This window comes from Microcaecilia unicolor, chromosome 3, assembly GCF_901765095.1.
Source record: "Microcaecilia unicolor chromosome 3, aMicUni1.1, whole genome shotgun sequence".
Classification (NCBI taxonomy): Eukaryota; Metazoa; Chordata; class Amphibia; order Gymnophiona; family Siphonopidae; genus Microcaecilia; species Microcaecilia unicolor.
The window spans coordinates 140,975,844-140,988,666 of record NC_044033.1 but is presented as its reverse complement, the minus strand read 5'-3'; the positions used below and the strand labels follow the sequence as shown (position 1 = coordinate 140,988,666).

Sequence of the window (12,823 nt, the reverse complement as noted above, 5' to 3'; positions counted from 1 at the left end):
AAAGCTGCTCTCTCTCTTTTTTAAATGCCGATGCCAGCAACCTGGTCCCACCCTGTTAAGGTGGAGCCCATCATTCCGGAATAGGATCCCCCTTCCCTAGAATGTTGCCACAGTTCCTAACAAATCTAAAACCCTTCTCCTTGCACCATCACCTCATCCATGCATTAAGACTCCAAAGCTCTGCCTGTCTCTTGGGCCCTGAACATGGAATGGGGAGCATTTCTGAAAATGGTACTCTAGAGGTTCTGGATTTGAGCTTTCTACCTAAGAGCCCACACTGTTGATATTTAACTAGAATAAATCATTCAATACATCTATAGAAAGGACAATTGTGATTGGATAATAAGTGGAACAGCCAGTGTAAAAATTCAGGCCCCCTTTTACCAAGTTGCGGCAAAAGGGGGCCTGTGCTGGAATCGATGTGTGTTTTTGACGTGCACCGAGGCCCCCTTTTACTGCAGCAGGTAAAGGGTAGATCTTGCTTTTCTTCAGGAAATGGTCATACGGCCATTTTGGGGGGGGGAGGGAGCTCTTACCGCCACTAACCCAGTGGTTACTGAACAACGCGCAGCATTGCCCAATTACCTCCGGGTACACACCAGCGCTATTGTCAACTGTCCCTCTGATCTCATTTGAAACTGCTTCTCTTACTAAGAAATTGAAACCCCATTCACTGTGGATTTTTTAAAAATCTGTTTTTGTAATTATGTACTCCATGAACAGGGTCTTTGCTTAGGAGAAAAAAATATTACTTTGCAGAAAAAAAATTTAGTACTGCATAAATGCTCCAAGTTAACAGTCATACCTCACTGGCAGACATGTTCTTCACCTGTTCTGGTTTGAGTTCTGTTAAGACAAATTGAAAAAGTGAAGGTCTGTAGTAATTATTGTATACAAAGGTTTTAACAATAGTTACTGTTTTTTTGATTATCATTTACAGAAACATTTAGGGGCCCTTTTACTAAGGCATGGTAGGTCTAATATGGGTCTACTGTATGGTAAAAGGGCACTACTGCGGGATGCGCTGAGGCATCCCACAGTAGTTTGGGCAGCAGCATGCTACTCCCATGGTAAAAAATATTTTTTGCTGCAGGAGGTGTGTCTGGGGGCAGAGAGTAAGCATTCCTGCGCTAATTGGGTAGCAAGGGTACATTACTGCATGCTACTTGACCAGCACAGGAGCCCTTACTGCCACCTAAACAAGGTGTAGTAAAGGCTCCTGGCAATAATGGCTACACATTAATGAGGAAATTAGGGCATGACCATAAAAAAAAAAAGCCGACCACAGTCATTTTTCAGTCACACTAGAAAGTGACCAAAGCGAGTGTCAAACCCACGTACTAACGTACTAAACGCAGCACCAGCCACTTTCTAGTGCGTCTTAGTAAAAGGACCCCTTAGTCTTATGGACAAAAAACAAAATGATAACAGCAATACAATTCTAGAAGAGTGTTGCCTACCTCGAATTGGGCCAAGTGCTGCATCTTTTGCTAATGCTGTCAAGTCGCTTCCTGAGTATCCGTCTGTCATTCTTGAAAGAAGGGTATAAAATGATTCAATCACTGGAAAAGTTACATAACAGCTTACAATCTAATCCATGTGCAGAACAAAAAGGCTGTTTACCTATACCAGGTGATCCCTGAAGAAAGCAGTTCACCAGTTGAAACAATATAGAGGAGGACATGACCTAGGCATCCCAGTTTTAGGTGCTTACAATTTTTCAGAATTTCAGCTAATTAGAAGCCTCCATTTGAGGCTGTACAAATTCATGATAGGCACATAATTTTAGGCTTGCTATTCACTGGCAAAAATATAGGCTCTTAAGTTAGAAATGTAGCACTAAAATACTAACTTACTTTCCCTGTCTAACCACCCTTCCTCCAATACACTTTTTAGGTACTTTACCCTAGTCATTATTTCAAAGGGCAAACTTAGGCATTTAAATTTAGGAACCTAGACCCTCCAGAAATTGATTTCTGAAAGGGGATGAAAAGAATACGAAGTGCCAATAAGCTGTCAGCTCAGACGGAAGGAGGTAAGACCAACTTCCTGGCTGGTTTGGGGAGAAAAGAAAGGGATATCAAGAATGTGGAGGCTGCAGGTTTGTCAACTACTTCCACCCAACCCAACTTCAGCTCTCTCTCTTTTTTTTTTTTTTTAACAAGAGGATGAAAGGATGTTTGGGGGGTGGGGGGTGGAGAGAGGCCTCCCTGCTTCCTCTTCACTACCTCCCCCTCCAAAGCATATTAGTGTGAGAGGACACAAAATACTAGGTGGCAAAATTCAAATAATATTGACAGGTTTAATTTTAGGCAACAAAATATTTAGGCATTTATATTCAAACTCTATTTTTAAGGATTTAAAAATAGCTGAGGATAGGCTCCTAAATATGGCATTGATTGGCAGATGATCGAAAGCCCCGTGCTGTTCCAAACAGCATTCTAAAAACAACGCTGGAACAGCATGGGGCTTTACCGCCCCTATGATCAGAAATAATAGCATGTAAATTTATGCCCACTATTATCTGTGATCATAGGGTAAAGTGCGGGAGGATTGTGCTAGACCCCAAGTATCCCCACCCCCAGCCAAACGAGATGAGGGCTGGAGATTTGGCGGACCTGCGGTCTCCCCGACCCCCCCCCCCCCCGACACAGGTTTTGGGGGGGGGGGCTGGAGATCTGGTAGGTCTCCAGCCCCCTACCCCCCCCCCCCGAGCATCCCCTCGGATGTCCCTGGTGGCCCAGTGGGCTGTGAGTCAATCCTCCCCCCACCTGGTGGTCTAGCAGCCCTTCCCCACCCCTTCCATCGGCGCTGCCTCGAAAATAACAAAGGAAGATGGGTCAGGGTCAACATTACATTAAATGGCTCTGCAATCACATTAATATGTATGCTCCTAATATGGATAATCCTGAAGTTTTTATGCAGATCACAGACCTGATCTCCCAAGAAGGAAACTCTAAAGGTATACTGGGGTGGGGGTGGGGGGTCAGCCCTAATATGGACAGAAAATCTTCCTTTCCTTTTGGGAAGACTAAAGTTTGGCAGACTATTAGATATTTCATCTTAATTCTCACTAATAGACATTTGGAGAGTTCAACATAATACAGAACATGAATACACATTCTTCTCCTATCTTCACAACACTTACTCATGACTGGATTTCTTTCTTATTAGCAATTCACTTTTGAACACAGCAGAAAATGGTTATATCTCTTTCAGAACATGCACCCATCCATTTACATCTGTCTGGCTCTGATACCACTACACATAATACTACTTGGAGATTTAATGCCTTTCATTACATGATTCTAATTTCTAACCAATGATAAAAGCTGCCATCTCTGAATTTTTCACTTTTAATACTCCAAATAACACAAACTGGACTATATTATGGGATGCATTCATGGCATATATAAGAGGCTTAATCATTTCATATTCAGCAGCAGCTAACAGAAAAATCCCAAAAGAAATCTCCAATTATGAAACAAAAATGAAGACCCTAGAATTATGACACCAAACCGCTTCTTCCAATATGCAAATACTGACTACATTAAACAAAACACGTTACCTTTATAATACCCTACTTAGCAATTCAATTTTCATGCAATCTGCTCAATACTGTTCTCAGAATAATAAGTGGTCAACTTCAAGCCAATATTTTAAAATCTCGATCTAAGAAGAAACAAATCACACAGCTCTAAGGGACCTAATACTCTAATTACTAATCCAAATGATGCAGCTGAATATTTTCATGCCTTCTATAGGAAATTGTCACTTCAAGGAAAATAAAATGCTGGATAACTTCACACACCCAGAATTAAACTTAGCTGATAACAGCTTATTAATTTCAAGAATCACTATACACAAATTAGCACAAACTATCAAAAATAAGGCGGAAAAAATAGCTCCAGGACCTGACAGCTTAATAGTACAGTTTTACTTGGCATTGCAAGAAGAACTCTTAACAATACTTAGGCCATTTTTATATACAATCTTGGGATGTGAAAGACATTTACTGAAGCTACTATTACAGTGTTACTTAAACCAGGTAAAGACTCACTGCTAATTTTTAACTATAGACCTTTATCCTTAATGTTGATGCCAAATTATATGCAGTACTCTTAGCAGAGACTTCAATAGGTTCTTCCAAATCTCATCAATCCAGACCAAAGTGGTTTTATGCATGACAGACATTCATATGATAATACTAGGCTATTTTCTAACATAATACTATATGCTCAAAAAGTTAGCGATCCCATCATAGCAATTGGATTAGATGCTGAAAAAGCATTTGACCAGGTGGAATGGCCATATTTGTTTGATGTCCTTAAGTGGTATGGTTTTGATCCAAAATTCATCCACATGGTTAAAATACTATATACTATCCCTACCACTAGAATCCAAATCAATATCATATCTGACCCATCCCATCCAATAAAAGGCACCAGACAAGGCTGTCCCTTATCACCACTAATCTTCAACCTAGCACTAGAACCCCTCCTACATGCCATCAGAGCCTCCCCAGATATATTAAGTGTCACAATTGGTTCTATCACTGCGAAAATATCAGCATAAGCGGATGATATCCTGTTATATACATCTCCTTCTTCCATCCCAGTCATGTTAGACCTAACTGATCAATACTCAAGTATATCAGAATATAAATTAAATACCTCAAAATCTGAAATCTTACCTACTAACTGCCCGAATGTTAAGTTAGAAGTTAACAAATTTGGTTTCCAATGGGCTTATGATCATATAACATGATATGATAGAGGTCTATAAAATGAGTGGTAGACGTGAATCAATTGTTTACTCTTTTTCCAAAAATACTAGGACTACGGGGCATGCGATGAAGCTACAAAGTAGTAAATTTAATATGAATCGGAGAAAACCTTTCATTCAACATGTAATTAAACTCTGGAATTCGTTGCCAGAGAATGTGGTAAAGGCGGTTAGCTTAGAAGAGTTAAAAAAAAAGGTTTGGACGACCATTATTAAATTGGACTTGGGGAAAATCCACTGCTTATTTCTGGGATAAGCAGCATAAAATGTATTTTCTGGGATCTTGCCAGGTATTTTTGACCTGTATTGGCCACTGTTGGAAACAGGACGCTGGGCTTGATGGACCTTTGGTCTGTCCCAGTGTGGCAATACTTATGTACAATATTTTGGAGTCCTCTTCAGTCATTCTATGGAAAACACTATACGATTAAATTCTGAGACTTTAAAACAGTACAAGATCTAACAAATAAATGGACTCCTCTACGTCTCACCTGAGGGGGGGGGGGGGGGGGGGGGGAGAGCTGATACTATAAAGATGATAACACCAAAAATAAATTATATCCCGTATGCTTCCGGTAGCATTTTAGCCTATAGTTTATAAATCTATTGAAAAAAATCTTATGTAACTTATGGCCCAGTTAAACTCCCCACATTTTTTAAAGAGATTAAAAGCCCCACACACACACGAGGGAGTAAATTTTCCAAGCTTTAAGGATCATCAATCAACAGCAAAACCATTAACTGGCCTCTGTGGTAAGCAACAGGCATAATTTTAGTTAATGGAACATTCCACCTGGATTCCTTTCAATACTCTGTATTAGAGATAATCTGCCCTCACATCAGCTTTTTTTGGTGGATACAGTTTAAACATTGTATTTCTTCCTCATTACCTATTAACTCATTATCCTCTGATGAACCAACTGTATGCACATTATGTCATTTTACTTCTTCTAATCTCAAACCTGCTTCTGCTGGGTATAAACTGATCCAAACTTGGAAATATACCTCGCTGAAATCTACAGAAGATGCATAGTCCAGAGACCTAAAGCAGAACATTTTGGAGGATCACTGGAAGAATATTTGGTCCAAAACTATGAAATCAATGAACTCTGTAGCAATTACGTAATCTATTTTTTCTTCATGCACAGACTCTGACCAAAACTGCAAAAATAAATACAACTGTTAACACAGATTGCTGGTCCTGTAAATCAGTGGAAGGATCATTAAAACATCTACTATATGACTGCCCTTTCATTTCTACTAGAGCAAAGTTTGGAAAACTGTCAATTTTTCCGGTTTACTGAGGTCTTGTACTACAATATTTGCTTCTAGGTACACAATCCAAATTACGTCACATACTATTGCATGTTGCCATTAACCTTATTTTGCAAACTTGAAAAGCTTTTCCAAATTGGAATAAATGCAATGGTGGAACTCCATTTGACTCATTTATTTATTTTTATTTATTGGGATTTATTGACCGCCTTTATGAAGAAATTCACCCAAGGCGGTGAACAGCAGATACAGTTTAATATAAAACTTACAATTTTGTTAACATAACAACAGTAAAATAACAATAAACTAGATACAATAAATGAGGTAAACTTGACATCAGTAAACTGAAACCTAGTAACAGAACTACCGTGAAACAGTATCAAAAATACACAAATTTAATAGTACTGGAATTCAAATACCACAAATACAATGTTAATATAATACTAATGATACACCTAATATGCATGCATTAGAACATTCAACTAATAGATACGATGCCAAAGAATTTCTAAAATACGGCCTACCATATAGCTGAAGGACCAAGAGTAGATACATGATGGGAACAAGATGCATGGTATAGAGTCAGTTGGGATAATTTGATGGTTAGTTAAAGTCAAGGCAAGTTCTTATATAGTTAAGCAAGAGATAAGGAACTGATCTAAGTTACAGTGTGTGTAGCAAGCTAGTAAGGTGTAGAATGAGTGTATAGTCAGTCAGCCTATGTATTAAAGGCTTGGGAGAAGAGCCTAGCTTTCACAGTGCGGACTGTGAAATATTGTAGGAAAACCTTAGGAAATTGGAAGACTGGGCATCCAAATGGCGAATGAAATTTAATGTGGGCAAATGCAAGGTGATGCACATTGGAAAGAATAATCCGAATCATAATTACCTGATGCTAGGGTCCATCTTGGGGGGGGGGGGGGGGGGGGGTCAGCGCTCAAGAAAAAGATCTGGGTGTCATTGTAGATAATACGCTGAAATCTTCTGCTCTGTGTGCGGCGGCGGCCAGAAAAGCAAACAGGATGCTAGGAATTATTAGGAAAGGGATGGTGAATAAGACCGAAAACACTAAATTGCCTTTGTATAGTTCCATGGTGCGTCCGCACCTTGAGTATTGCGTTCAGTTCTGGTTGCTGTATCTCAAAAAAGATATAGCGGAATTAGAAAAGGTTCAAAGAAAGGCGACCAAATGGAAAGAGACAGATGAGTGGAGATATGATTGAGGTCTACAAAATCCTGAGTGGTGTAGAACTAGTAGAAGTAAATCGATTTTTTACTTGTTCCAGAAGTACGAAATCTAGGGTACACTCGAGGAAGTTACATGGAAATACTTTAAAAAAATAATTTTTTCACTCAACGAATACTTAAGCTCTGAAACTCTTTGCTGGAGGAGGTGGTAACAGCAGTTAGTGTATCTGGGTTTAAAAAAGGATTGGACAAATTCCTGGAGGAAAAGTCCATAGTCTGCTACTGAGGCAGACATGGGAAGCAACTGCTTGCCCTGGGATTTATAGTATGGAGTGTTGTCATGATTTGAGTTTCTGCCGGGTACTTGTGACCTGGCTGGGCCACTGTTCGGAAAACAGGATACTGGGCTAGATGGACCATTGATCTGATCCAGTATGGCCACTCTTATGTTCACCTGCTTCCTGAAGCAGAGGTAGTCTCGAGTTACATGTAGCCCATCTGGGAGTAAATTCCAGAGCATGGGGGGATATTCCCTGAGAAGGTTGGCTGGCGGGTATCACATTGTACAATTCTTTTTGACAAGGGTACAGATAGTGATGATCCTTGAGAGGACCTTAAGAGGTCTCAAAGGTGTGCAAAGGGCTAGCTTATTCTTTAATTACTGTGGCCCATTTTGTCTTAGGACCTTGAAAATCAAACACAGCCCTGTAAGACACTGGAAGCCAGTGTAGCTTTCACAGGAAGGGTGTGATGTGGTCACGTCATTTGCAGCCTTCTATCAGTCATGCTGCAGCATTCTGAATTACAGAGTTGCACAGGGACAGAAATCTTACCCGTCCCCACCCATCCCCGCTGGAATCTTACCCATTCCCACCATCCCCGCAAGCATTTAACCTGTGCCCACCCAGACCCGCAAGAATTTAATGGTACATTTAAAAAATTCCAGTCGGCTCTCTTGGTCTCTGTTTGGGTTCAAGCTGCAGCACTAAAGGCAAGGAAGGAACAGAAGTTGGATCTTGGAACACTCCGGTGCGAAAATGTAAGATTTGTGTCTGATTCACTGGCACTGTGTGCTGAGGTCGCCACATGCACATGCCAGTAGGTCGGGTGATATCTGATGCTCATGTCTGTCTCAGAGCTGAGGTCTGCGCATCAGACCAGGAGCAGAGAGGATTAACAGTAACATAGTAAGTGACGACAGATAAAGACCTGAACGGTCCATCCAGTCTGCCCAACAGTCACACTCATTAATCAATTCATGATTATATCAACAACTAATGTGATATTTTATTTGTTACATTTGTATCCCACATTTTCCCACCTATTTGCAGGCTCAATGTGGCTTACGTGGAGGGACATAATCAAACGCGAACGCCCATCTCCATGGGCCTCTATGATCGCGAACGGGTACGTGAAGGAGCGGTTTGAACCATATTTTCGAAAAAGATGGGCGTCCATCCTTCGTTTCGCAAATACGGTTTTTGTACGGACCAAATGCCATGGATTTGGTCCTGAGATGTGCGGTTTTTTTTTTTTGCGATAATGGAAACTAAAAACGCCCAGCTCAGAAACGTCCTAATCCAAGCCATTTGGTCGTGGGAGGGACAACTGTACAACAGTACTATAGCTCTTAGGGGTGAAGGGGGCAACTACATGTGGGTTTTAGAGGCCTCCCATTTACTACCACAAGTGTTACAGGGAGGGGGGGATGGGCCTGGGTCTGCCTGCCTGAAGTGCACTGCAGTACCCACTAAAAGTGCTCCAGGGACAGGACTTGCTACTGCTGTATAACCTTGGCACACCAGTCCACACCTGAAGACTAATCTCTCTGAAAAAGTCCTTTATTTGAATAAGCACGTTTACTCACACTTAACTGCAGATCAGAGGTTGTGCCCCACTGGCAAAGAGTCTCCCTGGTACTGAGATTAGCAGTAGGTCAGAGCTGGCAGAATGGTGTACAATGCCCACTTTCAGTAACGTGGGTAACGCATGAAAAGGAGCTAAAACTGGCTTACAAAAATGGCCACTACCGCATGGACTACCGGAAACACAACAGGGCACACTCTGACCCAGTAAGCAGGGGGAAAAGCACCATGGGAGTAGAGCCTACCAACTACCAACATCGTGAGCATTGAACACAAGGTAGTGGAATCATGGAGCCCACTACCCTACACCCACTACAATGCATTGCTGATGTGACTCTGCAGTGCGCATAACAGAAAAGGTGTCACACTCACAATTGGATCAGAAACTGCAAATTGAAACCATCGGTACTATTTGTGAGCTGAAGTTCACATCTTTAACTTATATTATCTCTACATTTCTGATATTTTGCTGAATCTTCCTCTGCATCAGTGGCGTAGGAAGGGGGGTGGGTGGTGGGGCGGTCCACCCCAGGTGCACATGCTGGGGGGGGGGGGGGGGGGGGTGTCAGCTCACTAGTTCTCTGCTCTTTTCTGCCCCGGAACAGGTTACTTCCTGTTCCGGGGCACAGAAAGCAGGGAAGCAGCAGAGCCAACGCAGCTCCCAGTGACGTGCACTGGGGGCGGATCGGCCCTCCCGCCTGCCCCCCGCTGCAAGGTAGGGTGCGTTTCGGGGGGATGCGCAGCGGCGACCCGCTCAAGGTGTCAGGCACCCTCGCTACGGCACTGCTCTGCATTAAAACATCCAAATAATTTCATAGAGACATCATCAAGTGTTGTCTCTAGTGAATAGAAGTGCCGGATGACCTTTAATCCAATTGATGCAGATCCCTGGAGGCTTTTTTAGTTGTAGATCCAACTCATATCACAAGCAAAGAAAAAGGGTGCTTGCTTGAAAAGTGCAGGAAGGCAAAATGTTGCATTTATCCAACATTAACTAAGAGAAGGAAGGAAACTCAAAATAAAATAAGCAATTAGTGTATTATTTAGCCTGAATTGTAGGAGTCTGATGTGAACACAGCCTCCATCTTCTTGTTTCCTATTTGAATTGCCAAATATGAACGTGCAGCAGCAGAAAAAAAACAGATCTGTAAGATGGAGTACTGCCATGATTTGGGTTTTTGCCAGGTACTTGTGACCTGGCTTGGCCACTGTTCGGAAAACAGGATACTGGGCTAGATGGACCATTGGTCTGACACGATGGCTACTCTTACGTTCTTATTTTATATGATAGCATTTGGGATCCTTTATATGAATATACTGCTAGCACACAGCATTACATGAATATATAACTGCATTCAATGTCCCATATTGCTAACCCTTGGACCTACAATACAGGACTGTTGGTAATCTCTTGCAGTGCTCTAATGCTGCGTTTGGCTGACTGAGCTGAGGAAGTCAAACAGTTTAAGGGGAAGAAGTTAAAGGAAGATGTTTTGCCTCTAGATTTCCTGGTGCCCTAGAGCCTACTCAGGTAAGTTTAACTATTTTCCAACCTACTTTAATTAGACCTTTTTATTAGAAAACTAGTAAAAAAAGCCCCGTTTCTGATGCAAATGAAACGGGGGCTAGCAAGGTTTTCTTCAGAGTGTGCATGTGGGAGTGTGTGTGTGTCCCTGCCCTCTGCCCTTTCTCCCGTCCCCTGTGCTGTCTGTCCCCTCCCCCCTCTGAGTCCTTCAGTGTTAAGTTTCCTGCTGTTTGTTTGTGTTACAGAGAGAGTGAGGGCATCTGCCCTCTTTCCCCTCCCTCCTCCGAGTCCTTCACTGTTACAGAGAGAGCGATTTCGTGCTGTGCTGTGTTTTCCTTCACTGTTTGTGTTACAGAGAGAGCGAGGGCGGGGCAGACACTCATGGGGAAACCGGATATCTCTACCGCTTCACACTTCCGGCTGGAAGCTTCATTTAGAACGTTGGTGGTACCTTTTATATACAGAGATATTTGGGAAGCTCTTGCTAAGCTCATTTGTTTCAGCAAACAACAAATAGTGCTAAAGTTAATATTGTGAAGAATTAAATTGCTCAAGTAGATAGACATGTAACAGTACTGGAATCTAAGGTATAAGAAATCTCAGAAAAGTCAGTGGTTACTATACAAGACTCTAAGGTGGAAACTAGAAAGTTTGGAAAATGTGCAGAGAAGGCACACTGAGGTGTATTAACTTTCTCAAATCCCCTTTGTATCAACTAGTGTTGAAGAAGTATTTTTTGAAGTCTTAAGATTTCTGATAATGCTTATCTTCCTCTCTCTCGTGTTTATTATCTTCTACCATTTAAGAAGATATCTCAGATGTTGCAGGACTGCATGTGTGTGGTTGGAAGGCTTTCACAACATTAAACCATTTGGTTTGGATGCTGTTGGCATGTATAGCTGAATGAACATCGATTTTTTTTAAAGATCCGGACTGTTTAGATGAGCGCTGCACGTTACAATGGAGTTCTTCACAGAGAAGAGACTGAAAGTAAATTTCATCAAGACTGTTTTTAGGGAGGGACGTTGTGTAATTAATGTAGGGGTTGTTATAATGAGGTAGGTGGGCATTCAGTTCCTTATGTTTATGTGGTATTAATGCAAGAATGTTCTTTAATAAAGTATTATCTATAATAAGATGTTTTTGATGTATGAAATACAAACATGAAGTGCAACAAGCGCATGGTGATGACCAGAGCCTAAACATATAAATAATGAATAGCGTATACATGAATTATATAAGTAAAAAGATACCATATAAAAATAAAAGTAATTAAGCTGAGTCACTAGGAAACTGAGTTTTTAAATATTTTTCACCAGGAGACCATACTATTTATTTATTTTACATTTTAATTTATTGCATTTGTATCCCACATTTTCCCACCATATGGCAGGTTCAATGTGGCTTACATATTGCTAAAAAGGCGGTTACAAAATTTAGATTTGTAGAAGTCTAGTGGAGTGAAGGAGTGGCCTAGTGGTTAAAACACTGGTCTTGAAATCCAGAGGTGGCGGGTTCAAATCCCACTACTGCTCCATTGCCTCAGGTACAAACTTTGATTGTGAGCCCTCCTGGGACAGAGAAATAGCCAGTGTACCTGAATGTAACTCACCTTGAACTACTACTGAAAAAGGTGTGAGCAAAATCTAAATAAATAAATAAATAATACAGAAGTGCAATAAACGAATAGGTTGATATACTAGCATATTGTGAGAGAGGTTCATATTATTGTTTTCCATTTCTGAACTTTTCGTGATGTATGTTGATGTGGGATTAGGCAGATCCAGGGGGGAAAGGACTTCTTGAAAAGATGTGTTTTCAATTTTTTTCTGAATTGTAGGTAGTTTTCTGTGAGTTTCAGGTCTTTGGTAGTGAGTTCCAAAGTTGTGTGCCTATAAAGGAGAGGCTGGTGGCATGTGAAGATTTGTATTATATTTGTATATTCTTCGCTTCTTGATAGCAGAGCCATGTGACGAGGCTGAAGCCAGTTCTAATTTGTGATACAGTAATAATGTATAGTAATATTGCTTACACCTTTCCAATGTCAGATTAATTGTTGAACTATGGTTATTAATATATCAATGAATGCTTTTTGAAAATCAGAGAGATGAGTTTGGATAGAGCAAGACTTGAAAACACTGATTTGAATAGTGATAGGTACATCCGTCTTAATGATATTGGAAAT

The 12,823-nt window shown here is 41.0% G+C and overlaps 1 protein-coding gene across 2 annotated transcripts in view; it reads right to left on the bottom strand.

The window, feature by feature from the left end:
* SPAST (spastin) overlaps positions 1–12,823 on the bottom strand; it is a 240,905-nt gene that overhangs the window by 25,136 nt on the left and 202,946 nt on the right. For both annotated transcript variants that reach the window (XM_030196406.1, XM_030196405.1), the window contains 2 exons: positions 1,461–1,531; positions 806–846 (listed from right to left, as the gene is read on the bottom strand). In XM_030196406.1, coding sequence (XP_030052266.1) covers positions 806–846; positions 1,461–1,531 — 112 coding nt within the window. The remainder of the gene's footprint in view (positions 1–805; positions 847–1,460; positions 1,532–12,823) is intronic.